The sequence below is a fragment of the Peromyscus maniculatus genome, chromosome 6 (genome assembly GCF_049852395.1).
Source record: "Peromyscus maniculatus bairdii isolate BWxNUB_F1_BW_parent chromosome 6, HU_Pman_BW_mat_3.1, whole genome shotgun sequence".
Classification (NCBI taxonomy): Eukaryota; Metazoa; Chordata; class Mammalia; order Rodentia; family Cricetidae; genus Peromyscus; species Peromyscus maniculatus.
This window is the reverse complement of record NC_134857.1, coordinates 76,037,114-76,060,656: the sequence shown is the minus strand read 5'-3', so window position 1 is coordinate 76,060,656 and position 23,543 is coordinate 76,037,114. Positions and strand designations below refer to the sequence as shown.

The 23,543-nt window shown below is 43.5% G+C and overlaps 1 protein-coding gene across 1 annotated transcript in view; it reads left to right on the top strand.

Moving 5' to 3' along the window:
• The window catches only part of Vps45 (vacuolar protein sorting 45 homolog), a 63,603-nt gene that overhangs the window by 5,321 nt on the left and 34,739 nt on the right, over window positions 1–23,543 (top strand). Inside the window, exons 4-13 of the mRNA XM_006982565.4 lie at window positions 1,955–2,034; window positions 3,006–3,074; window positions 3,188–3,325; window positions 4,037–4,147; window positions 6,282–6,416; window positions 6,786–6,899; window positions 7,586–7,753; window positions 15,976–16,134; window positions 16,915–17,022; window positions 19,111–19,232. Coding sequence (XP_006982627.1) covers window positions 1,955–2,034; window positions 3,006–3,074; window positions 3,188–3,325; window positions 4,037–4,147; window positions 6,282–6,416; window positions 6,786–6,899; window positions 7,586–7,753; window positions 15,976–16,134; window positions 16,915–17,022; window positions 19,111–19,232 — 1,204 coding nt within the window. The remainder of the gene's footprint in view (window positions 1–1,954; window positions 2,035–3,005; window positions 3,075–3,187; window positions 3,326–4,036; window positions 4,148–6,281; window positions 6,417–6,785; window positions 6,900–7,585; window positions 7,754–15,975; window positions 16,135–16,914; window positions 17,023–19,110; window positions 19,233–23,543) is intronic.

Sequence of the window (23,543 nt, the reverse complement as noted above, 5' to 3'; positions counted from 1 at the left end):
TTCCAAAACCAGGGAGCAAACTTAGCACCCAGGCATGGTGGTGGTGGTGCATGCTGTAAGACCAGCACTCAGGAGCAGAGGCAGGCAGATTGTGGCCAGCCTGGTCTAGTCCCAGGCCAGCCACAGCTACATAGAAAGACCTTGTTTTTTTTTTTTTTTTTTTTTAAAAAAAGAAAAGAAAAAAGAGGAAGGAAGGAAAAAGAAGAGAAAGTAGGACACTTGAGAGGTTTTAAGCTTTGGGGATTTAGACCATTGTCTAAGTCTTATTACTACTTAATAATGTACTTAATATTTTGGTACATCTTAGACTCTAGCACATATAAATTTCTTTTACCATATATTACTATTTAATTATGCCAAAAGTTAGGTGGGCAGTGGTGGAGCACGCCTTTGATCCCAACACTTAGGAGTATAGTTATTTTAGTATTTTTTAGTCAAATTACAAGTTACAGCCTCAGTTCTAGATATGTATATATATGATTTATGTTTCCCGAGTTCTGTCTTTGAGTCAATATATAATAGAAGCGTTCATTTTCTGAGTTTCTTTGCTAAAAATGGAGTGGGGTCACGTAGTGAAAGACCCCACTTCCTCCACAGTGTCCCTGCATAATACAGTGGTGCTTGTGGAAATTGATTTGGGCTGTAAATCTACAAGGCAGAAGAAAAATTATATTAGTACTGAACTGTATAAAATATAAACTTGAAATTTGTAGGGTTTGGCAATCAATTTCAGAATTTTATTTGGTTAATGTAAACTAAAATAATTAGTATTTAGTAATTTTATTCAATACAGGCTTTTAGCACAATTTAAGTTAACACTAAACTGGCCTGTTCATTTCATTTTTAATAATTTTAGGTCTGTAAGTCTCTTATTTAACAGGCCCCTTTATTTAAAAGTATTACGGAAAAGGTCAAATGCACTAAGTAAACAGTGTGGCAAACCTGTGCCCAGCCACACCCGGGCTTACGTGAACCATGCTCCCATCTTCTACCCACCAATATTTTTTAAACAAATCTGCAATGTCATGTAAGTTTTATCCATTAATATTTCAGTGTGCATCTTTAATAGAGATAGATTCATCTAGTAAAAATGAAAAGTAACTCCTATTTTCGTGAACTCAATTCAATGTTCAGATCTCATCTCTCTTTCCCTCTTTTTTCTTTGTTTGAGTCAGGATCAAAATAAGATCCATTTATTAAACCTTGCTGGTCAGTGTGTTGGTTCCACTGATTTTCTATAGGTCTTCTTCTGCCATGCAGCTGGTCCCCTGAGGAAGCAGTTACATATTCTGTGGCTGGATCTTCCCGATTTCACCACTGTAGGGTGGTTCTGTATATTCCTTCAAGTTAAAAATGTTCCTTTATCCGTGTATGTCTGAACGGGGATAAAGAACCTGACATGGATTAAGTTTTGGGTTTTTTGGCAAGAATACTAAAAAGGTGATGCTGTGTAGTTTCCCTGGTTGTTTCTTCTAGTGGTATTGTTAGTGAAATCAGTGTTTGTAGGTTATTCAATAGGAGTTGAAGGGAGAAGTATTCTATCATACACATTCCATGAGGTTTTTAGAGGAAATGTTTCTATTTTAAAAAAAAACAACAACAACAACTTCCCTCGTCTCTTATTTGATACAACTTACATGTAAAAGAGGATAAAGGTTTACTTCCTTCTCTGTGTTTGCTGTTTTAAGGTAGTGATCTGAGTCTGCAGCATCCTCTGAGGTCATCAGTGATGGTCTTTATTTACAGTATGAATTTGGGGATACTAATTTAAGTAATAATTAGTTAATTAATTAAGCATATTTGTGCTCCTCATTGCAGCCGGGTGTGTGACTTTGACATGTACCACAGTGTGTGCTAAACGCCACTCATTCATTAGGCTTCACCCGAGGCCTGTAGGAGTCTACTTGCAGCAAAACGGATGCCATTTGAGTCACATGCAACATGTCTGTTTCAGATTTCAGTAATGTGATCAGCAAGAGTGATGTGAAGTCATTAGCTGAAGCTGATGAGCAGGAAGTTGTGGCTGAAGTTCAGGTAAAGGTGTGGGTCCTGTAACCTCCCTTGTACTGTCCCCATTAAAAGATTTTAGTCTATAAATAAAGAAGGTGCTGTCTGATCAGACAAAATAAATGTGCACACACCAGACAGACTTATATCTAGAGCATTTGAAGGAGGTATTAAATTGGACAGAATTAGGATTGATGGGATCAGTAGGAAGGAGCAGAGTGGGCTGATGAATTGGTGAGACATTTTCATAGTTGGGAGACAGAGTCAAGTATATTCTGTGTTAGTTTATGATAGTTTATGAACCTTACTTTAAAAACCTTCATCAATAAGGCTATGCCCGATTGGGAGAAAATACGAATCAAAGGCTGTGAGCGAGATTTCTTAACATTGTGTTTGAGAAACTCATACTTTGGGAGCTAGTAAACAGACTTTGTCACTAGGCTAAAACTCAGAAACTCCTAAGCACTTATTTTGTATGCTATATAATATATAGCATTAGCATGTGTAATGTTATTTTTCTTCTTTAATAGTTCAGTGTTCTGGCATATGTCTATCATAAACACTTGAATATATTTATTACCTATGTGAAAAGTACTGTCTTCACAGGCAACAAATAAACTAGTTTTGAAATTTTCCAAAAGATATTCCAAGGGTTAGAATATATAAAAAGAATGACCTGTTTTAAATCACATCCTCCCACACAAGAAAACACTGGGCACATAACATAGTGTATCCTACAGCAATTTTTTTTTCTACTAATCAAACATTTACATTGGTATATATACTTCAACTTTTTAAGAGAAGATTTACCATTGCTGGTATTATAGCTAGTTCAGCTCCCCATACTGACCAGTGCTACTCAGTTGTTATTTGAACACCTTGTACTTCTTCACCCTGTATGTCCCGTTTGATTACAGTACTTGGTATAGCTGGAGTCCATAGCACTCGGGACAGCTGGAGTCCGTGGATTAACTGATTCTGATCCTTTTTATTTGCAGGAATTTTATGGGGATTACATTGCTGTGAATCCACATTTGTTTTCCCTCAATATTTTGGGTTGCTGTCAGGTATGGAAGGCAAGGCTTTTCAAAATAAGTTAATCAAATGGAAATTAATTCATCAAGTAACTGGAGTTTGAGAAAATTAAGGTATTTTCTTTTAATATGTTTTTAACAAAAAGGGCCGGAATTGGGATCCAGCCCAGCTCTCCAGAACTACTCAAGGACTGACAGCTCTTCTCTTGTCTCTGAAGAAGTGCCCCATGATTCGGTACCAGCTGTCATCAGAGGCCGCAAAAAGACTTGGAGAATGTGTTAAGGTATAGTATTCCCTTTTCCTGGTTCTAAAACCTCAGGGCTAGTTGTTTCCCTATAAGAGTTAGGAAATATCTGAATTGTCAGATGTGGTGGTGCAGGCAGCTCTCTGTGAGTTCAAGGCCAGCCTGGGCTACATATCAAGTGTCTGGAGAGAGAGAGAGAGAGAGAGAGAGAGAGAGAGAGAGAGAGAGAGAGAGAGAGAGAGAGAGGAAGAAGGAAGGAAGGGAAGGAAGGAGGGAGGGGAGAGGAAAGGGAGGAAAGGAAGAAAGAAGGAAGGAAGGAAGGAAGGAAGGAAGGAAGGATGGACAGACAGGAAGGAAGGACGGGAAAAAGGAAAGACAGACAGGAAGGAAGAGAGAAAGAGAGCAAACAAAGATATCTTCTTTGTTAGTTTTGTTGGCAAAGAAGTATGACTACATAATTCAAAACAATAAAAAAAAGGAACAAATTAGCACTAAGACTCTTAGATTTAACCTAAGAAATATTTACAGCTACTTAACTTCAGGGGCCCAACCAACCCACTTGGAAAGTAGGGTTTCAAGTCCTCATTTTTTAATAGCGTGCTACAAAACTTCATGAAGCTTTTGAATCCTTTTGTGGGAGGCCTGTGAGGGTGGAAAAACTACTACCTGTGTTTTTATTCATTTCCTGTTTTTGTTGTCTCCACTTCCAGCTAACTGGTTAACCAATCGCTTTTCCTCTTGTGTCCTCAGCAAGTGATAAGTAAGGAATATGAACTCTTTGAGTTCCGGCGGACCGAGGTGCCTCCACTGCTTCTCATTCTAGACCGCTGTGATGATGCCATCACCCCACTGCTCAACCAGGTGCGGAGCCCTTTCTTAGCGTAAAGAAGGGTGACTTTGAGTGAATCACAGCCACTCCACTCCCCGCCTGGTTTCGGCTGCTCTTGGCCTTGGCCTTGTATTTCTGGTGTTGTGGTGTCAGGTTTTCCAGCCGCAGTCATTCGTGCTGGTTCGGCCTCTGTCCTGTCCATCTGTCCCTTCTGCCACTACCCCACTCTCACCAAGGAAACCTCTGAACTCTGGGCTCCGCTTCCCAGGGTCTCCTTTGCCGACCTCACTGCCATGTGATGGTGTGATCCGTCTCTCGCAGTAACAGTGAGACAAGCGTTTATACAAGTCCTTCTTTGGATTTCTCTTGGTTGATGACAGCTCCCAACTTAAATTACAAATCCTGGCCTAAAATTCTGGTTTCCCATTCACCTAGTGGGTTAAATACACTCTCCTGGTTCGGCACCCAAGCACCTTCAGCATGTATACCAAACTTCACCTAAAGCCTACAGCTCTCTGCCACAGAGGCACTACATGATTTCTTGCCATTGTGCTTTTAACGGGACGTCGGGATACCTTCTCTTCCCCGCTTCACCTGTCAAACACGTCTCCCTTGAAGCCTCTCAGAAGCCAGAGAGCTGCTTCTGGAAGACTGCTCCAGCTGGGCGGGCGCCATTTGCTTTCCCTCAGCTGTGTGGCGTGGCCTCTCAGGCCCCATGCTGCGCTTGCTAAACTGCACCTTTGGTGGTTCGACACTGTCTGGCTAACACACTGCTGAGACAGCCTGTGTCCCCTCATGATTAGCCTTCCGCAAGTTAAGCGGTTCCTTGTATGTAGTTATGCTCTGTGAGAGGCGATTTGGGATTTAGAGAGTGAGGAGACACCTCCATCTCAGTTTCTTCTCTGCATGGAGGAATGTCAGTGCTAGGGTAATCCGCGGTGAAGGGAGCGCCTCCATAATGTAAGGCAACATCTGGCCACTAAAGGAACTTGATAGGAGGAAGAAAGGGAGATGGAGGGAGGGAGGGAGGGAGGAGGAGGGAGAGAGAAATGACTCATTTGCTAAGAGTACATACTGCTCTTTCGGAAGTCTTGAGTTCTGCTCCCAGCCCACACACTGGGCAGCTCCCAGCCACCTTGAACTCCTGCTCCAAAGCATCCAGGGCCCTGCCTGGTGTTTGCAGGCATCACACTCATGCACAAACCCGCACTCAGACTCACATAAGTAAAACCTAAAAATTAAGTAATCCTAATTCTGTATCCCAAAGAAAAACACATTTCACTGAGAACCTATGTGTGCCATGTAGTAAACTAAGTGTTATACATAAGGGTTAAAAGATAGTCTCCTGCCCTCAAAGAACCCTGTGTCTCAAGAAGAGAGGGAAAACAGATTTCATATGTGGAGTGTGCGGTAGAGCCATGGTGCCGATGCCACTTTGTTGTGTTACTGTAAGTGCCCGAAAGGAACTGGGTTACTTATTAAAATATACCTAGCTTTGTATAAATCCACTCTCCATAAATGGTGAGAAGGCAGATTTGTAGCATTTCACCTTTCTGGTTCTTAGCCAAACAAATTTACATTTTTAAAGGCTGGAAGTCAACCCTTCTTCACAGTTCATACTCAGTTAAAAACATAAGATAAAATGGATTCTGAGGCAAGTGTCTGATTATGCCAGTGTTTTGATTAACTCGCAAGGCTTTTTCTGATAATATTAGTGTTCCCGGGATAAATATAGCACCACTCAGATCTGCAAGAACACACTTCTCAGGCGGCAGAAAACCACAGAAGCGTGCAGGAAGTGGTATGACTTGTAACTGCAGCACCAATATAGCCCTATCTGTGAAGCCAAAAATATACTCGTAATTCACAATCAAAATGCTAATGGTAGTTATAATTGTTTTCTTTCTATCAAGACTATTAATCTTGTTGCATTTTCTCTAAAGTGTGAAAGTAAAAGTATTTTGACTTTTTTTAATGTTTAAGCAATTAAAATGACAATCTTAATATTTATTAGAGAACAAAGTATTAATAAAAACATGAACTAAATAGAGAAACTTGGTATGAATCAGACTAATTATTAAGAATGCCATCGTTCTTTGTTTTCCTAAACACTCAATATTTCCATGTTTTTGTCATTTGCCAATTCTTCTTGTCCTTCTTCTTTAGTGGACATATCAGGCCATGGTCCATGAACTGCTGGGCATAAACAACAACCGGATCGATCTTTCCAGAGTGCCAGGAATCAGCAAAGACTTAAGAGAGGTGGTCCTGTCTGCCGACAACGATGAATTCTATGCTAATGTAGGTGACTTCAAGTTGTTTTCTATAAAGTATCAGTGCTGGCTTGGGAGAATGGGGCACATAGGGCTGTGTGTGGAAGGGTGACAGACTTCCTGTAGTTAGGCTGCATCTCAGGACGGCAAAAGACTCGGGTGCCGGCCTTGGCAGCGTTTTTTCATAGTGCTCACATCGTCACTGACTTCCCTCCCTTCTGGCAGCTCTTTGTGAGAATAATAACGGTATTCATCACTAGTGCCCTGGCTAATGTCCAGATTTAGTAATTAAAATGGAATTTGTCTTTCAAGTCTGTTCAGAATTCTTTTTCACTTCTTTTATGACGTCTGAAAACCAAGCTAGTTTTGAACTTTCTTCTGACTTCCTTTTTCATAGAACATGTACCTGAACTTTGCAGAGATTGGTAGCAATATAAAGAACCTCATGGAAGACTTCCAGAGGAGGAAACCAAAAGAACAGCAAAGGCTAGAATCCATAGCAGACATGAAGGTAAGTCACACACACAGATGATTTATGTCTTTAGAACTATTTATGTAGGCAACATTTTTTAAATATTCCAGGTCTAATTTCTACTATGGTTCTTTGCTTGTTTATGAGCTTTATAGGATGGATTGTGGTACTTGAGACTGTCTGGTCATTGCTGTGTAGCTCAGGCTAGCCTTAGGCTTGGGAGGTCCTGTGTTTACCTCCCAAGTGTTGGAATTCCAGATGTGGGCTATCATGCCAGCTTCTTGTTCATTCTAGTTTGTTGTTGAAATGCACTTATTACTATATACCACACTGTAGCTATGTGGACCTGGCTGGACCTCATGGCAGTATTTAGGCCTCAGCCTACCAAGGCTGTAATTACAGGCATGATCATCACATCCAGCAAGTCACTTTGTTTAGTCTGAGACATTTTTTGCAAAGCTTCCCTTCAATAAATAGCATGGTGACACATCATCATAAGTCATATATTTCTCTCCTCTCTTGGTTATGTCCGGCCTCTGTAAAGACCCTCAGGATACGTACCAGCTTGTCTCTTCTTAAGAATAATAAATGCATGTGGTTGAGAATTGTGGGTACCTTACCCTGGGCAAGAAAGTAACCCCAGCTTTTTATAGTCTTTTCTTGACAAATGCCTATTCTTATTTGGAATGTAACAGCATCTCCCATTAATGTTTCTTCCATGACAGGCCTTTGTTGAGAATTATCCACAGTTCAAGAAGATGTCTGGGACTGTTTCAAAGCATGTGACAGTGGTCGGAGAACTGTCTCGGTTGGTCAGTGAGCGGAATCTGCTGGAGGTTTCAGAGGTTGAGCAAGAACTGGCCTGTCAGAACGACCATTCTAGTGCTCTCCAGGTCAGTCTAACTGGGTGAGCACCTGCTGTGTGTGAGCAGCTGCTGCGTGTGAGCACCTACTGTGTGAGAGCACCTACTGTGTGTGAGCACCTGCTGTGTGTGAGCACCTACTGTGTGAGAGCACCTGCTGCGTGTGAGCACTGTGCCAGGCAGAGAAAGCTGCAAAGACGAGTAACTCTGTCACCAGTATGGAACTTGGCTTACCACAGAGTTATAAAGATACTTAAGATGGGTATAAACCAGGTGTGGTAGCCCACAACAATAATCCTAGCACTTGGGAGCTGAGGCAGGAGGATCACAAGTTTAAGGCCTGATTATGCAACTTAGTGAGTAAGACCCTGCCTCAAAATAAACTAAAAAAAAAAAGGAATTAGTTACTAAAGATTGCTTTTATTTCACAAGCATGATAACATGCTACATATAAATGCTATAATGAGGTTATAGGAGAATAAAGATAAATAAGACACCATCCTTGCCCTCAGTGTGTTCACACTGTCAGAAGAAAGAAAGCAATTTAAAGAATTGTGGGCTACAGAGATGGCTCAGAATGTCAAGTGCTTAATGCTTCAGCACGAGGATCTAAGTTCAGGTCACCAGCGCACACATGAAAGGGCAGGTGTGCTGGTGTGCACCTGCCATCATCCCTGCACTAGGAGACAGAGATAGGCAGATCATGGGGTCAATGGCCAACCAGGCTAGCCTGTTGGTGAACCACAGGTTCAACGTAAGACCCTGTGGAGAACAGTCAAGGAAAGGCCCCCAGCATCAACCTCAGGCTTCTGTGTGCACACACATCTGCACACATGTGTACATACATACATGTAGAAATGATAAGGAACTGTAATCTCATGTAGTAAGTATATAACCAAGACCTTCACAAAAGCACATGGAAATACAGAGGAAGAACAACTGTTTCCTCAATAATGATCTTTCAGATTCTTGATGAAGAGGATGTAAAAAGTAGTTCTGGATAGGTAGATAAGTTGGAGTACATCCACTAAAACAGGAAACAGGAGCAACACTCAGCGGGGAGGAGCAGGCATGGAACTGTGAAACATGGGTATGAGGGCTGTGCAGCTAGTGGAGCACAAGCTGAAGAATGTCTTTAATAAGCTAGAGAGGTGCTTTGAAGGGAGGGCAGGAGCCTAGCTCAATGGGAGAGGGCCTGCCTGGCATGCTTAAGGGCCTGGGTTCAATCCTTTATCTCACACACACACACACACACACACACACACACACACACACACACACACACACACACACACACACGAGAGGGAGGGAGAAGGAGGAAGGGAGGGAGGGAGAGGGAAGGAGGGAGGGAGGAAGAGGGAAGGAGGGAGGGAGGGAGAGGGAAGGAGGGAGGGAGGGAGGAATGGGAGAAGGGAGGGAGGGGCAGACAGACAGACAGACAGAAGACCAGGTTGTGGTATTGAAAGGAAGTTGAGCTTCAATTTTAAAATGATGGGAGTCACCAGAGGGTTTTAAAAGAAAAATTATATAATCAGACCCTAACCTTAAGAAATATATAGTCTGGTTGAGTACACAAAATTAAAACACAAGAAAAACTACATAATGTTTCAGGATATTACTTAAGTCAAAACTGATTGTGACCATAAATAGACAAGGTTATTAGAAGGCTTTTCTCAGAGAGGAAATGTTGAGATGGAGTGCAAGGAATGCTAGAATTGGGAGGAGGGTTTCAGTCAGGGATAACAGCAAAGGTTGGCATGCAGGAACCAGTGAACAGTTTGGCCTACTGAGAACCGGAGGTGAGGTTGAGCTGGTAAGCAGGAGCTGACTGGAGAGGTGAGGTCTGCTTGCTGAGACAGGCAGAGATCGCGGGGTCTGAAATGAAAGTCAGCAGTTCCGAGGCAGGACTGTAGAAAACGGAGTTACTGGGGGTGTGAGGGATGAAAAGAGACTTGTAGGAAATAATAAGGACAAGTAGGAAATAATAAGGGGCAAGCCCACGAGTCACGGAGAAAGAGGGAGCAGTCAGCGATAAATTCAGATGAGGCAGGCAGAACAGAGGTAACTCCAGCTTCCCAAGAAACGCTGAAATCCTTCTGTCAAAATGACAGAAAACAAAATGACTCATCTGTATGTGATTCCATCGAAAAAAGACAACTTAGGAATAAGTCCTCGAGAGGCGGTAACTTCTGAACCACTTACCGCAATCACATTTCTTCATCAATAGGGCCCCAATTCTAAAACTTACCTTCTCTTCCTCTACTGAATTAAATAAAGCCAGCCGGGTATGTTGGACACAGTACAGCTTTGGAACCATACTGTCCTAGCTTTGGTGAGCATCATATTCACCAAAGTTTCCTTGAAAAAATGACTTTTTCCCCCTGTGCTAGGAATAACAACTTCAGGTTTCTGTGTTGCAGTGAGGATTCAGTGTGACACAGAGGGTGCTTGGTGACATTGGTTTCCTCACCCTACACAGTTCCATGGCCAGTAGAACTGAACGGCAGCCGTGGATATGGTGCTCTAGTCCACCAGTCTTTACTGGCATCCACAGGTCTTGCTTTGAAGTGTTAAATGTTTATCAAGATTTTCTGAAAACACTTTAAAAGTCATGATGCTGCTGTTTGTTTTATAATATTATGACATGGGTCCTCATCACTCTTTATATTGTCCATGGTCCGTAAATCTTCACAAAGAACTCAGTTATTGAGACTGACATTGTATCTTAATTCTTAAGCATGAAGTATAGGTTGTAAGTATAGGTTGAAAGAGGTGGATAGAAAACCTGAGGTCTGCTAACAGTTTCATAGACCCTTACAGTTATTCCTAGGCCATGTGTGTGCACATCTCTGTTTATTATGTTTGAGACAAGGTCTCACTGTATCGCCATGGCTGGCCTGGAACTCACTCTATAGGTCAAGCTGGCCTTGAACTCACAGAGATCCACTTGCTTCTGCCTCCCACGTGCTAGGTGTAGCTCTTTTAATTCAAGGGGGGCCATACTCTACAGAGACCTGCATTTTGTTTTCTCACTTAACCATGTGTCTCAGAGACTGTTTCAGATCAGAACCTTCAGTCTGATGTGTTTTGATTTTATTTTCTTAACATGTGTTTATCCTTTGACAAGGTCATATATGTATATAATGTATACATGTATGTATATAATATAATTCTGGGTCCCTCCTTACCCTCTCCTTCTCCTCCTACAAGTCATCTGCTACTTTCATGGCTTTTTTTTTTTTTTTTTTTTTTTTTGTGGTGAACTGCTAAATTAGTGTTCTTTCATGAACATGTCTCAAAAACAAACATACACACAGAAAAGAACTCTATTTGTGGTCTGATCACTGTCTGGAACTCACATTTTTAAGGTTTCTTGTGGGGTATTAGAGTTGTACGGGCAGCAGTCATTGGGCTCCCCTCACCACAGAGGATTTTTTCACGACATGATTTAAATAGTCCATAAAGGGAACTTTTGTTTAACAGTGAGTGGATGCCAGGGGTCTGACCCCAGATGACTTGACCTTAGATAATAACGTCATAAGCAAGGAATTGAGGTTTTGAATAGAGCTCGGGTTTGCTTTATTGAATAGTAAGTGTATCATGGTAAGAAAAAATGCTCATGTGTCCCATGTAAAAGCTGACCTATAAACTTGTGCCACTTCTGACCAGTTCCATAAAGAACAACAGGGATTTGATTCAGGAAGAATCTCATTAGAAACAAAGCGTGGTGTGCTCTGACTGCAGCGCCTGCCTGGCCTCAGAGGGAGTGGCTTGACAGAGGTGAAGATTTTCATGTCAGAAAGAAAAGCTTCAGAAAGAAAGCAGTTCCCGCCTGCACCAGTGTGGCCAGAGCGCAGCTCTTCATTTGGAAGAGAGAACGGTTCTACGCCCTGGTCCCTGACCTTGGGTGAAAATCTCAAATCACACTGTTAATGGCCTGTAGAAAAATGAAGAGACAGTCCTGTTTAAAACCACATGGAATAGCAGCAGAGAACTTGAGCCTTTGATGACTTAAGTTTGGAAAAGTTTGTTAACTGCTCTAAATCCCAGTCCTTTTGTCTATAAAGTGGAAGAAAATACTAGTATTTATCATATATGATGACTTCACCACTATGTGCAGTAATACTTAATAGCAAGTCAATTTTTTCTTTTGTTTTTATTTTTCACATTTAGTGTGTGTTTGAGTGCATGTGCGTGCTCATGCATGCACACGTGCACATGTCATGATACATGTGGAAGTCATCGAGAATTTGTTCTCCTTCCACTGTGTGGGTCCTATTCATCAGGTTTGGCAGTAGTCACCTATATCTGCTAAGTCATCTCGTTGGCCCCTCTTTGGGGTTTTTTGAGGCAAGGTCTCACTCGGTAGCCCAGATTGGCTTTTATCTTGTGACAGTCGTCCTTTCTCAGACTCCAAAGTTCTGGATTACAAGATAGGGCCATCATGTGCAGCAGTCATGCATGATTGCACATGCCCAGAATCCAAACGCTTGAGAGATGGGGCAGGAAGAGCAGGAGGTCAAGAGCATCTTCAGCTACAAACTGAGTTTGAGGCCAGCCTGGGCTGCATGAGACCCTGTCTCAAAACCAGGAGCCTGAATGTTGATTTAGATGGATTACCAGTCAGTGAGATCAGGTCCCAGGACTCTCGGACCCCTGCACTCGAGCTCTTGATCTTGAATGCTAGGGACAGTTGTTTACTAAGGCAGCCTGCCGAGCTCATGTGCTGACACCGTCTTGCTGTCCTCAGCTGTTGTTAGCTGTTATTTGCTGACTGTTTGCACAGCAGGGGGGCGGATTCTAAAGACAGAAAAAAAGGGAGGTTCTCCTTGGCCACTGAGTTCCTCTGTAATTTGTACAAGAATTCAGATGTTTTTGTGTCATTAAAAACGTGCTGTCATGCTGCTTGATCACAGTTGTGATAGAAGAAGACAGGAGTAGGGGGGATCTAGCCTTAAACTACAGAAAGTTCTCTAGACATCAGAAAAGGCTGTCGTCCCCTTAGGTTCTGAAGGATGTGTTAGCTCCTTTTTGAAATTTGACCACCAAAGAGTGTGTTTGCTCTGATTTACCTGTTTCTGGACTATGCCTATGGAAGACCAGAGCAGTTTTATTTTTGCCAGATCATCCTTATTTATTTACTCTGTGTGTGTGTGTTGGGGGTAGGGATCAGTGAACATTTTGTAGAGTCCCACCTTGTGGAGGGTAATCTAGGGATCAACTTAGATTTCAAGCGTGGAGGCACACATCTCTATCCGCTGAGCCATCTCACTGCCACAGTCCTAACTACTATGTAGAGCAGGCTGACCTTGAATTTACAGAGATCTTCTCACCTCTGCCTCCCTAATCCTAACTTCTTAAGTAGACAGGAGTTTGCTGGTTTGTTCTTCATCCAGCCATTGTTATATGGTAGCGTCCTTTTTTTTCTTCATAGTGGAGACTTATGAGGATCTCAGTGAGGGAAGAATAATCAAATACCCATCATATAAACCTGTTGTTTCCGACAAATAAACACGCCGTGTAGAGACACCCTCTAACCCTTCCTTCTCTCCTCTGGTTAGTCCTGGAATCCCTATGTTACTTATGCCCCATTAGTCAAGTAGAGAAGCCGGGTAACCTCAAGGGCCGTAGTTCAAAGTGAAGTCCAAGGATAACATGGGTCCAGCAAACAAAACGCCCCACTTCCCCAGGACTACAGAGCTGAAAGAGAGGCAAGAACTCAGCTTGTGCCGACACACTTCTTTCCAGAAGGAGGGTCTGAGTCAAGGTCCTGAAGGACAGCAGAGTCCTGCCAGGAAGTCTAATGCCAGTGCAAAGTCTTAAGGAAGATAGCGGCAAGACTCGGGACACGGGAGGTCACTAGAAAGGAAGTGAACAGGGAGGGCCCAAACCCACCACTGCAGCAGTGTGACTGCTGCCGTGCTGATGTCCCTGTGTAGTGCATGGGCACGTGAGACTCGCCGAAAAGTGCGGTGCTGGCATAGCCCCAGAGTGGGCAGGTCAGGGGTGGGAGGGGGGCTTCAAGGGTGGGAACCAGACACTGCCAGAAACGGGGTGAGAGTTCACAGGCCCTGAGTTTGCCAGGTCGCAGGAGGGGGGGGGGCTTACATATATGCACATATCTGATCATTTTTGCCCTAAAATGTCTTTACATAATTATAGGAAATAATGGAATGTTTTAACAGATATCCTCAGTGGGCTGTATTCTGTGGAAAAGTTACCACAAAAGAAAAGAATAAGGAACTTCTTATGAATGTGGTGTCTAAGGGAAATTTTCTCCCTTTTTGATCCTTTAAAGATTTTAATAAACATTAACCAGAAAAACAACCACGGATCCTTCCCAAAGAGCGTTCTAGTTGAGAGCCTCCCCTGTATAAGGCTTTCCCTATGCCTGTGCATAGAGGAATCCCGCACCTTAGACATGGCTGCCCAGGGCATAGGCTCGGGCTCAAGCTTTCTCCGGGATATAATAAGGTCTTAAGAGTAAGCCACGCTGTGAAGTACCATACAGTGGTAACTATCGTGACCCCAGAATCCAGTCAGTGCCCTTTAGGGGTCTGCTGCTCTGTCACAGTTCTTCCTCTGGTCTCCATGTCCCTACTAACGGGCTCTGCGCTCAGCCTCGGGCTCACTGCAGCACTTAGAGGGATTTTCCCAGCTATTGGGTTTTGTTGATGGTGGTGAAATCCTTTCAAAGCTCTACACATTGTTCCTGAAAAGCTCACAGTCTACAAAACCATGTACTAGATATAAAAAAAAAAAAAAAAAAAGTTATGGGGAAAGGATTATAAGCTGACCAGTTAAAGCCTAACTTAAAAAAAAATAAAAGAAAGCTATCTAACTTTGTTGGAGCACTAATAATAATAACAGCCCTAGCCAGACGTGGTAGCTCACACGGAATCCCAGCACTTGAAGGCACACACATGAGAAACCCCACAAGTCCACATAGCAAGTGCCAGGCCCACCTGGGTGACCGAGTGAGACCCTGTCACAAAAAGTCAAAATGCTAGATAAAGTAACACCACCACAGTGAGCTCACCAGCATTTGCACATGGAGAGAAGTCAGCCCATCTCCACAGCCTTATTCTTGGGGTTAATGTTTTCTTTGGGCTCTAAAGTCCTAAAAATGTTTGTTTTTTATGGGTATTAATTGTGTCAAATGTGGCCTGAGCAGCAGACTGAGGCTGTCTTCATCAGTCGCTGGGCTGTGTCTTTTGTCCCGATTTGGTTACAGTGAACTCTCTTTGCATCCTCATTTGCCTTGCCCTTTCCCCAGACCCTGAGCACGGTAGGAAGTACGGCAGCTCCTGAAGGCAGAGAGCTCTAGACTTCTTGTCAAGGCCCTTGTCCAGCACTCGGGGCTCTTCCTCTCTGGACATATTGGCAGTGCCCTCTTTGTCCTAAGGAAGCCTGTCCGTGCTGAAGAGTTGACATATGAGCCGGACGTCTTCTGCGTTAGCCGACAGACACGTGTGCCCGTTTCTCAGGCTCACGGAGCCGAAGTGCTTCCCAGCAGCATGCTCTGGCAGAGTGGCCCGTGTTTGTTCGTCCCTCAGAGACTCTGAACTCACTGAGGACAGAAATTGGCCAGAACACATCAGTGTTTCCCCAGCAGTGCCTGGCTTGGCGCCTTCTGGGGGCCTAAAATGTATCTTTGTCTTAAATTAAATTAAATTATGTGCTTTACTGTATAATAAATATAAATATGTGCCCTGTAGGAAGGCCCTTAATGAAAGATGACCAAGTCCAAACATGACAAACATTACTCTGTCCCTTTGCCTAGCTCCTGCCTCTTAGATTGTACATTCTCCATGTTAGAGGTTACATGCTATTACACACACATTTCTCTTAGCCATCTTGAGACATGTTGTTACTTCTGGTGTCTCCTGAAGTATTAAAGCCCAGCCCTGTGTAAGTCTACCAGCTTCTGTCTATTTGTATACAGAGGGGTGAGCAACCCTAAAAGAAAGCCGTCCTTGACCAGAAACTGGTCATTTCTGTTGTGTGCTGTGTCACTGAAGTGGAAGCAGTCTGTGCTCCTGACATCACCAAGGAGATGACTCAGACTGTCAGGAAAGGCAAGAACAACAGGGGCTGAATCCATTTTTCCTAGAGCCGTTACAGTCGGAATTATTCCTAGTCAATACTTCCATTGAATAAGAAACAGGACATCCTGCATGTCAGCTGAGATGTGTCTCCACCACAAGAGATCACTCACGTGAAAGGACTAGCATTGATTTGTCTTTCTCCAGAACGTGAAGAGACTCCTGCAGAACCCTAAAGTCACAGAATTCGACGCGGCTCGGCTGGTGATGCTTTATGCTCTACATTATGAGCGCCACAGCAGCAACAGCCTGCCAGGCCTCCTCGTGGACCTCAGGAGTAAAGGCGTTTCTGAGAAGTATCGGAAGGTAACCTGATGGTGTGCCTGGGTGGTTTGCGTTTTAATCGCGCCTCACTGTGTATCCCAGGGGAGCCTCACTTGTGGTCCTCCTCTCGGCCTCCCAGATGCTGGAATTACTGGCGTGTACTGTGGTGCTAAGCTCCTCCCCAGAGGGAGATTGAAGCGATGTCTACTCCTCCCAAGGTCCCAACAAGCCAAGACACAGGTCTTCCAAAGTTGATTCTGGGGGACCAATGGGTTCATTAGGCTTCCTGACAGAGTATAGGGAAGGGGTAACTTATCAGGGTGTGGGTGCCCCTCCCCCAAAAGGCCTTTACCCTGCAAGAATGAGGGCTCCCCCACAGCTACATCGATGGTGTCCCCGCTCTAGTCTCCCCTCCCACGTAGCCCCTTCCTGATACATACGCTTTTAAGGCAGAGCTGCATACGACAGGTGGTCCGGAGTCTCGGATACTCAGCCAAGGGGGCACAAGCAGTCGGCTGGCCCCGCTGAGAGAGTCCTTTTACAAGGGGCACAACTGAACTCCCTAGTGGCAGTACTTGACTCAGAAAACAGTCACTCACAGCATAGCACGATACCCAACGGCAAATTTATATATGAATCCAAACCCCAGGCACCAAGCCTGTTATAGTCTCGGCCCCAACCACAGGTAAATCATCCTGTTCATCTACAAGGTGCATGAATCTGTCCTCTCGTGTCTCCATTGTTAAGAGAGTCGTTCTATAGTGAGATGGGCTTCCTGGACCTAAGCACTGAAAGGCTGCTCCCTCCCTCTCTCTTCCACAGCTCGTGTCAGCAGTGGTTGAATACGGCGGGAAACGGGTGAGAGGAAGTGACCTCTTCAGCCCCAAAGACGCCGTGGCCATTACCAAACAGTTTCTCAAAGGACTCAAGGTAGAGCTGTCTGTTCCGGGCTTTCCTACGTGCGACTCAGTTACAGCCCTGCAGCCCAGTGTGAACTGATAGGATCTCAACAGCACACCCTCCTGGAGTGCTGGGCCCCCCCAGCCAGTCAGAGCAGACACTGTAGTCTACAGCGCTGCCCTGTGCCTGCGCTGGGCCAGGGAGATGATGGGAAGAACTGGGCGTGCTCCCAGAAGTGCAGTCGGCTAGTGCCGCCGCTGCTTACTGTGTGCAATGTAAAATTTGTTAAGTGCGCTCTCTCTCTCTCTCTCTCTCTCTCTCTCTCTCTCTCTCTCTCTCTCTCTGTTTTTGTTTGTTTATTTTGTTGTTTTGTTTTGTTTTGTGTTTTGAGAAGGAGACTCACGTACTCATGAAGCCTAGGCTAGTTTCAAACTCACTATGTAGCCAAGAATAACCTTGAACTTTTCCTCCACCTCTCAAGTGCTGGGTGTACACTACTCCACCTCGACTGTGCTGTGCGTGCTAAGCACAGTCTACCAACTGAGCTACATCCCCAGCCCAATTTCTCTTTGAAGAAAATCAAAAAGAAAGTACAAACATCTGTTGTGCTTTAAAAATACTAACCTGTTTATGTATATGTGTGTGTGTGTCAGTGTTTGTGAATGTTTGTCTCTGTGTGTGTTTGTGTGTGTGAATGTCTGTGTCAGTTTGCGTGCGTGCGTGCATGCGTGCATGCGCACATGTGTAAAGAGGAAAGAGGTCCACCTCTAGTGACATTCCTCAGGAGCCAGCCACCTTGTTTTTTGACATGGAGGCCTGGGGCTTTCAGGCCAAGCTAGGCTGGCCAATGAGCTCCAGGGATCTGTCTCTCCCCCAACATATCCCCTCCTAGGGTCACAAGTGGGTATGTCTTAGCTTCTTTTCCTGGTGCTGCAATCAGATATCTTCACGAAGTAACTTAAAGGAGAAAGGGTTTCTTTAGCTACAGTTCCAGGATAATCTGTCATTGCTACATGAGTCCAACACAGGGCCTTAAGGAGGTCAGTCACAGTGCCCACAATGAAGATGGGTCTTCCCACATGAATGCACATGGTCAAGGCCATTCCCCACAGGCATGCCCAGAGGCCTGTCTGCAGGGAATCTGGACATTACTGTCTCGGGGCTCCACGAGACCTAGCTTTGACTTGGTAGAGGGATCGACCTCGGGTCCCCGTGTTTGTGGGCGAGTACTTCACCACCTGAGCTGCCTCTGTCCCTGACCTGTCCTTTCTGATGCTCAAAATTAACTTCCATCTCTAGTTTCTCTGGTGTTTCCTGGTGGGTTTCTATGTCCTCTGGCTATTATTTAACATTTTCACAAAAGAATGAGATTCAGATGAGATAAAAGATTCCAGATTTTTTAATACCTAGAAAAGTTTATTGAAAACAACTAGCTTTAAATTTAGTACTTTTGGCTGGGCAGTGGTGGCGCACGCCTTTAAACTCATGAGGCAGAGTTCAAGGCCAGCCTGGTCTACAGAGCAAATTCTAGGATAGCCAGTGTTATTATATAAAGAAACCCTGTCTCAAAAAACAAAACAACAACAAAAAATTAGTACTTTTGTAAGACTGGAGCATTTTTGTCTAATTAAAATAATTTTTAAAGATTCTAAAATTCTGGACTGGGGAGTTGGTTCGTTTGGTCAAGTGTTTGCTGCTCAAACCTGAGTTTAGGCCCCCAGCAAACACACAAAAGCAAATACAGTGGTGTGCATCTGCCCCCATTGCTGAGGGGTGTGCAGAGAGTGGACAGGGGTCCCTGGAGCTCTCTGGCCAGCCATCTAGCCAAATCTCTGAGCTCCAGGTTCAATACGAGATCCCATCTCAAAAAATATGGTAAAGAGCCATCGAGGAAGACACCAGTGTTGACCTCTGACATTCATGCACCCGCACATGCACTTTACCCACCTGCACATAGACACACAAACATCCTATTTGATTCTGTTTGATTCCTATCTAATACATGTTTGATTCTGTCCCATAAAGTTTCTATTGAGTATATGTCCCTTTCTGATGTATCATTAAATGTTATATTGCTAGCTTCCTCAAAATAACATAAGAACCATTTCCATATTTTAGGGAGTGGAGAATGTGTATACACAGCATCAGCCTTTCCTTCATGAGACCCTGGACCATCTCATCAAAGGCAAGCTTAAGGAAAACCTCTACCCTTATTTAGGGCCCAGCACACTCAGAGACAGGTAAGGTGACAAAGATTAGCGGTAACAACTGGGATCACAGAACAAGCCAGAGAAACTGGAAGTGCCCAAGACATCCAGACCTTGGCCTTGAAGAAATGAACTGTGTGTAGGGAGGGACGGGGGGGGGGGGGGGGGGGGGGGCCGCGGGTGCCCGCTGCTAGGAGCTGGGTTCTGCAGTCCTGTAACTGTAAAATATCTGAATTCTGCTGACTGCCAGTGAACCTGGAAGAGGACTCCAAGCTGCAGATGAGGTCCTGGTCTTGCCTGCGGCCTGAGTTCCTCAGAGAACTCAGATCTAACTTACGCATGGTCTCTGACCCACAGAAACCATAAGTCTATAAACTGTGTGGCTCTTAAAATGTCACAAGTGGTCAGTTTAACTTATCAAAGTTCAAGCTTGGTCCGGCAGTACAGGCCTGAAAGCCCAGGTCCTGTGGAGGCTGAGGTGTCAGAGTGAGTTCAAGACCACCACGCCTGTGTAACTTAGACCCTGCTTCAAATCTAAACATGTGGGAGAACGTGGCTTTAGTGAGAAGAGAGAGTTGAGAAAATAACTCAGAAGCAGGATGCTTGTCTACCGTGCATGGGGCTCTGGATTTATCCCCAGTTACTCAAAAATTAAAATAATGTCAAAAGTTTTAGCGTTCATACTTAGTCTGAATAAAATGCTTCTGTGTTCACTGTTCAGAACACACAGGCATTCCAGAAGCAATTTTTTGACCCTGTAACAACCCATGCAAGAGTTTGGTTTTCACCACTTTTTCAAGACTGAAGCTTATCATTTACTAAGTGAAAATTTAAATTTATGTATTTTCTGAGAGGAGTTATCAAAGATTTTCTCTGAATTCTGAAGATTTCTTTATTTCTGTCATACAAATTTGTGGTCTACTTACTCTACCAACTTTCTAGTACTTTGTTACATAACACTAAAAATAGATTAAGAAGGAACCAGAAAACGAGAGGAGCCGGTCCAGATGGCTCATCAGGGAAAGAGGCTTGCTGGCAAGCCTGAGTTCTGTCCCCGGACCCACATGGTGAGGAGAGAGCTGAGTCCCAAACTGTCCTCGGACCTAGAGACACACTCCATGGAGCGGGTGTGTGAGCACACACTCTCTCTCTCTCCTCTCTCTCTCTCACACACACACACACACACACACACACACCAATACAGAGTTACAGAGTCACCGAGAAAGCAGGGAGTCTAGACCTCTGTTCCTGACCACACTGACATGCTGATCACTGACTCCTTCTGTTGTTTCAAGCCGAAGAGTCTTTGGGTTTGCATATGTCGGCATTACATGTGAGCTCCCCTGCCAGGCCTGAATCATTGACTTGCTTTGGAACAAAGAAACAGGTGTTTTAGATCCCTCCGACCCCTCCCTATAGTCTGTATTTTAGCAGCATATCAGTTTCCTCTTATGCTCTATGGCATCTGTCACTTGGTGTTTCCAACATTAATGCTCAAAATAGATATGCTACTTGATTGCCAGCCAGAGCAAGTTGTTGCTGGTTTGGGTGAGGATTGGACTTTGCCAAATGTGGCCAGAACACAAACTGAGAGACCTGATTAGCAAAGCCATCATATGTGTCCCAGGAGAAAATGATGCCTTTCTTTAGTTAGAACTTTAATCCAGTGGTTAATTTTAATAAAAACAAAACTTGTCCATACCAATTTACTTAAGCCAACTTAAAATTTACATCATACAAATTCTAGCTAGTTAAGAATTATAGTCATACATACTTATATTGGACCACATGGTATAAAGGGCCCAGCATATACAGTTGGAATCCGTTGGGTAATTTAATGTGAGAATTTTACTGTTGATATAATTCATCTATTTCAACCAGTAATTATCTAAGAGCATAGTGTTTTGTAGATATAATGAAACTCAGAAAAGGGGAAAAGTTTTTTGAGATTTGTGGGTGAGTGATTCTTGTACATTGTATTTTTTTTTTCTTAGTCCCTTAAAAAGAAGACTATTTGGTCAAGAATTTTTTTAAATACAAGGTTAACACCAGCTGCTATGGCTGAGAATACAAACACTCAAAGTGTCTGGGGACCGTGAATTAAGATCCAGAGGTGTCCGAAATGACAAAAATGAAAATCTCTCCAAATCTCTCACCTATTTAAGAAGCTTTTGAAAGATCTTGTTCTTGAGGCTTTTAATTAATTTGATAAGACATTAATAATAGATTTCATATGAGAATTGCTGAATGCAGTTAAGAGCATTTGCTGCTGTTCTAGAGAACCTGAATTCAGGTTCCTAGCACCCACAACCACTTTCAACTCCAACTCCAGGGAATCTCACACTCTTCTGGCCTCTATGAGCACCCACTTATACATGGTATATGCTCATACAAACACATATATAAAAAATGTTTAGCTTTAAAAAATTAAAGAATTGCTCAGTGAAAAATTAGCTACTTATTGCTAAAAGGAAGCCCTGGACCAGATGAGTCTGTTAGTGTACATCAGCAAACCTTCCTGTGTTGAGTCATTGCCAGCAAAGCTGAAATGATGCTCTCCCCCACAGTGCTTATTAGCTGTCGGCATCTGTTAGCATTGTCACTGTGAGCTAAACATGTATACAGTGAATTATGTTGCTTTATTCTTTGATACAACAGATGTTTATTGAATGCTTTCGGTATGTTAGAAATTGTTGTAGACACTAGGGCTGTGGAAGTGGCAGGAAAGACACGGAACTTACCCTTCGGGCCCCCTTTAGAGTAAACAAAAGTGCTTCAAAAAACTGAATGAAAAGCTGCAGAGTAACTGTGGAGCCAGAGAAGTTGAGATTGGACAGAACCTCTCAGAGGATGTGCTGTGTCAAATGGATTTTTAATTTAGAGAAAAAGCCAAACACATGGCGATTAGAAAAGGCAACTGGAGCAGAGGGAATGCCAGAGTAAGGGTCTCAAAGAAGGGAGAGCTCACCTATAGGACAGAAAGAAGTGCTGGGTAGAGTGCGGTGTGCATGGGGAGGGAGGCTGATCGGTACAGGACTGGAGCTCATGGAGCCTGTGGGCTCCAGTAAAGTTTGTTTTTCTTTCCTTTCTTTGTTTTTTTGTAAATATAGGAAGACATGATAAAACAGTGAGCCAAACCACAGTTACCTTTTTTTCTTCTGAGATATCTATCATACTGTATAGTCCTGGCTGGTCTGTAACTTGCTATGGTAGACAAGACTGGCCTCAAACTCACAGGGATGTCTACCAGCTTCTGCCGCCCTAGTGCTGGGAGTTAAGGCTTGTGTCACACCCACTCCATACTGTGTTGAAATGATACCTTTGTAAGAGATTGGATTGCTGGTGAAAAACAAAGAAGAAGAAAGGACATTGCTTATGTTCATGTAAGATGTAAGAGTGACTTGGCTAGATAGGAAGGAAAAGCAGTCTATTTAAGAAAGTACATCAATAGATCAAGAGTGACAGACACCAAGGATAACACTCAGGTTTAGAGGAGAAATTAAGAATTTTGTTGAAATGCCCATTTAGTAATGAAATAGAAACGTCACATATTCCTAGGTGTGGTGACCCACACCAGCAATCCCAGCACTGAAGAGCCGAAGACAGAAAGTTGAAGGCTTGCCTAGAGTCCATAGCAAGACCTTACTTCAAATCAGTTCTGTCTTCAGCTGGGAGCTGGTCAGGTATTGGGCATATAGATCAGATAGGACCTCTAAGGGAGAAAGAGAAAAGAATATTGCTCAGAATGCAGCCCTGAGCACAGGCCGGGAGCCAGCAGGAGACTGCCCAGGAAGCAAGGCAGTGGAAGACAGGGCAGAGGCCATGCGGTAGGCCACACCCAGGCTACTGAGAGGTCAAGACAGTTTAGTGGCATGAAGGTTGTTGGTGATCCCCAAGTGCCCATAAGATTTGGAAGCCAAGTTTCAGTGAGTTTAGAAGCTAAATTAGGAAGTTGTATATGATAAAAGATGAGATAGAAATGTGTGTTTGAATCTAATTTACTATGAAAATTTAAGTAGAACTTCCATACAAAGTCAAATGCCAATTAGTGGACATTAGTTTAAAATATACCAAGTGAGCTTAGTTGTGTGGTTTTCAATGACTTTTTTTAACTATACAAGGTTAAATGTGAAGAGGGCAGATAGGTCCAACCATGATTCTAGAAAGTGGAAATAGGAGGAAGAGATTGGGTAGTGAAATAAGCATTGGTAGTTAGATTGGAGGAGCAGAATGTTATTGCATATTACAATATTAACATAGGTAAGCTTTAAGTTGACGGGTGATTAGTGAAGAAAGGAGATCTTAAATTCACAATTTCACGGGTGGCTCACGTGTTTGTCATGA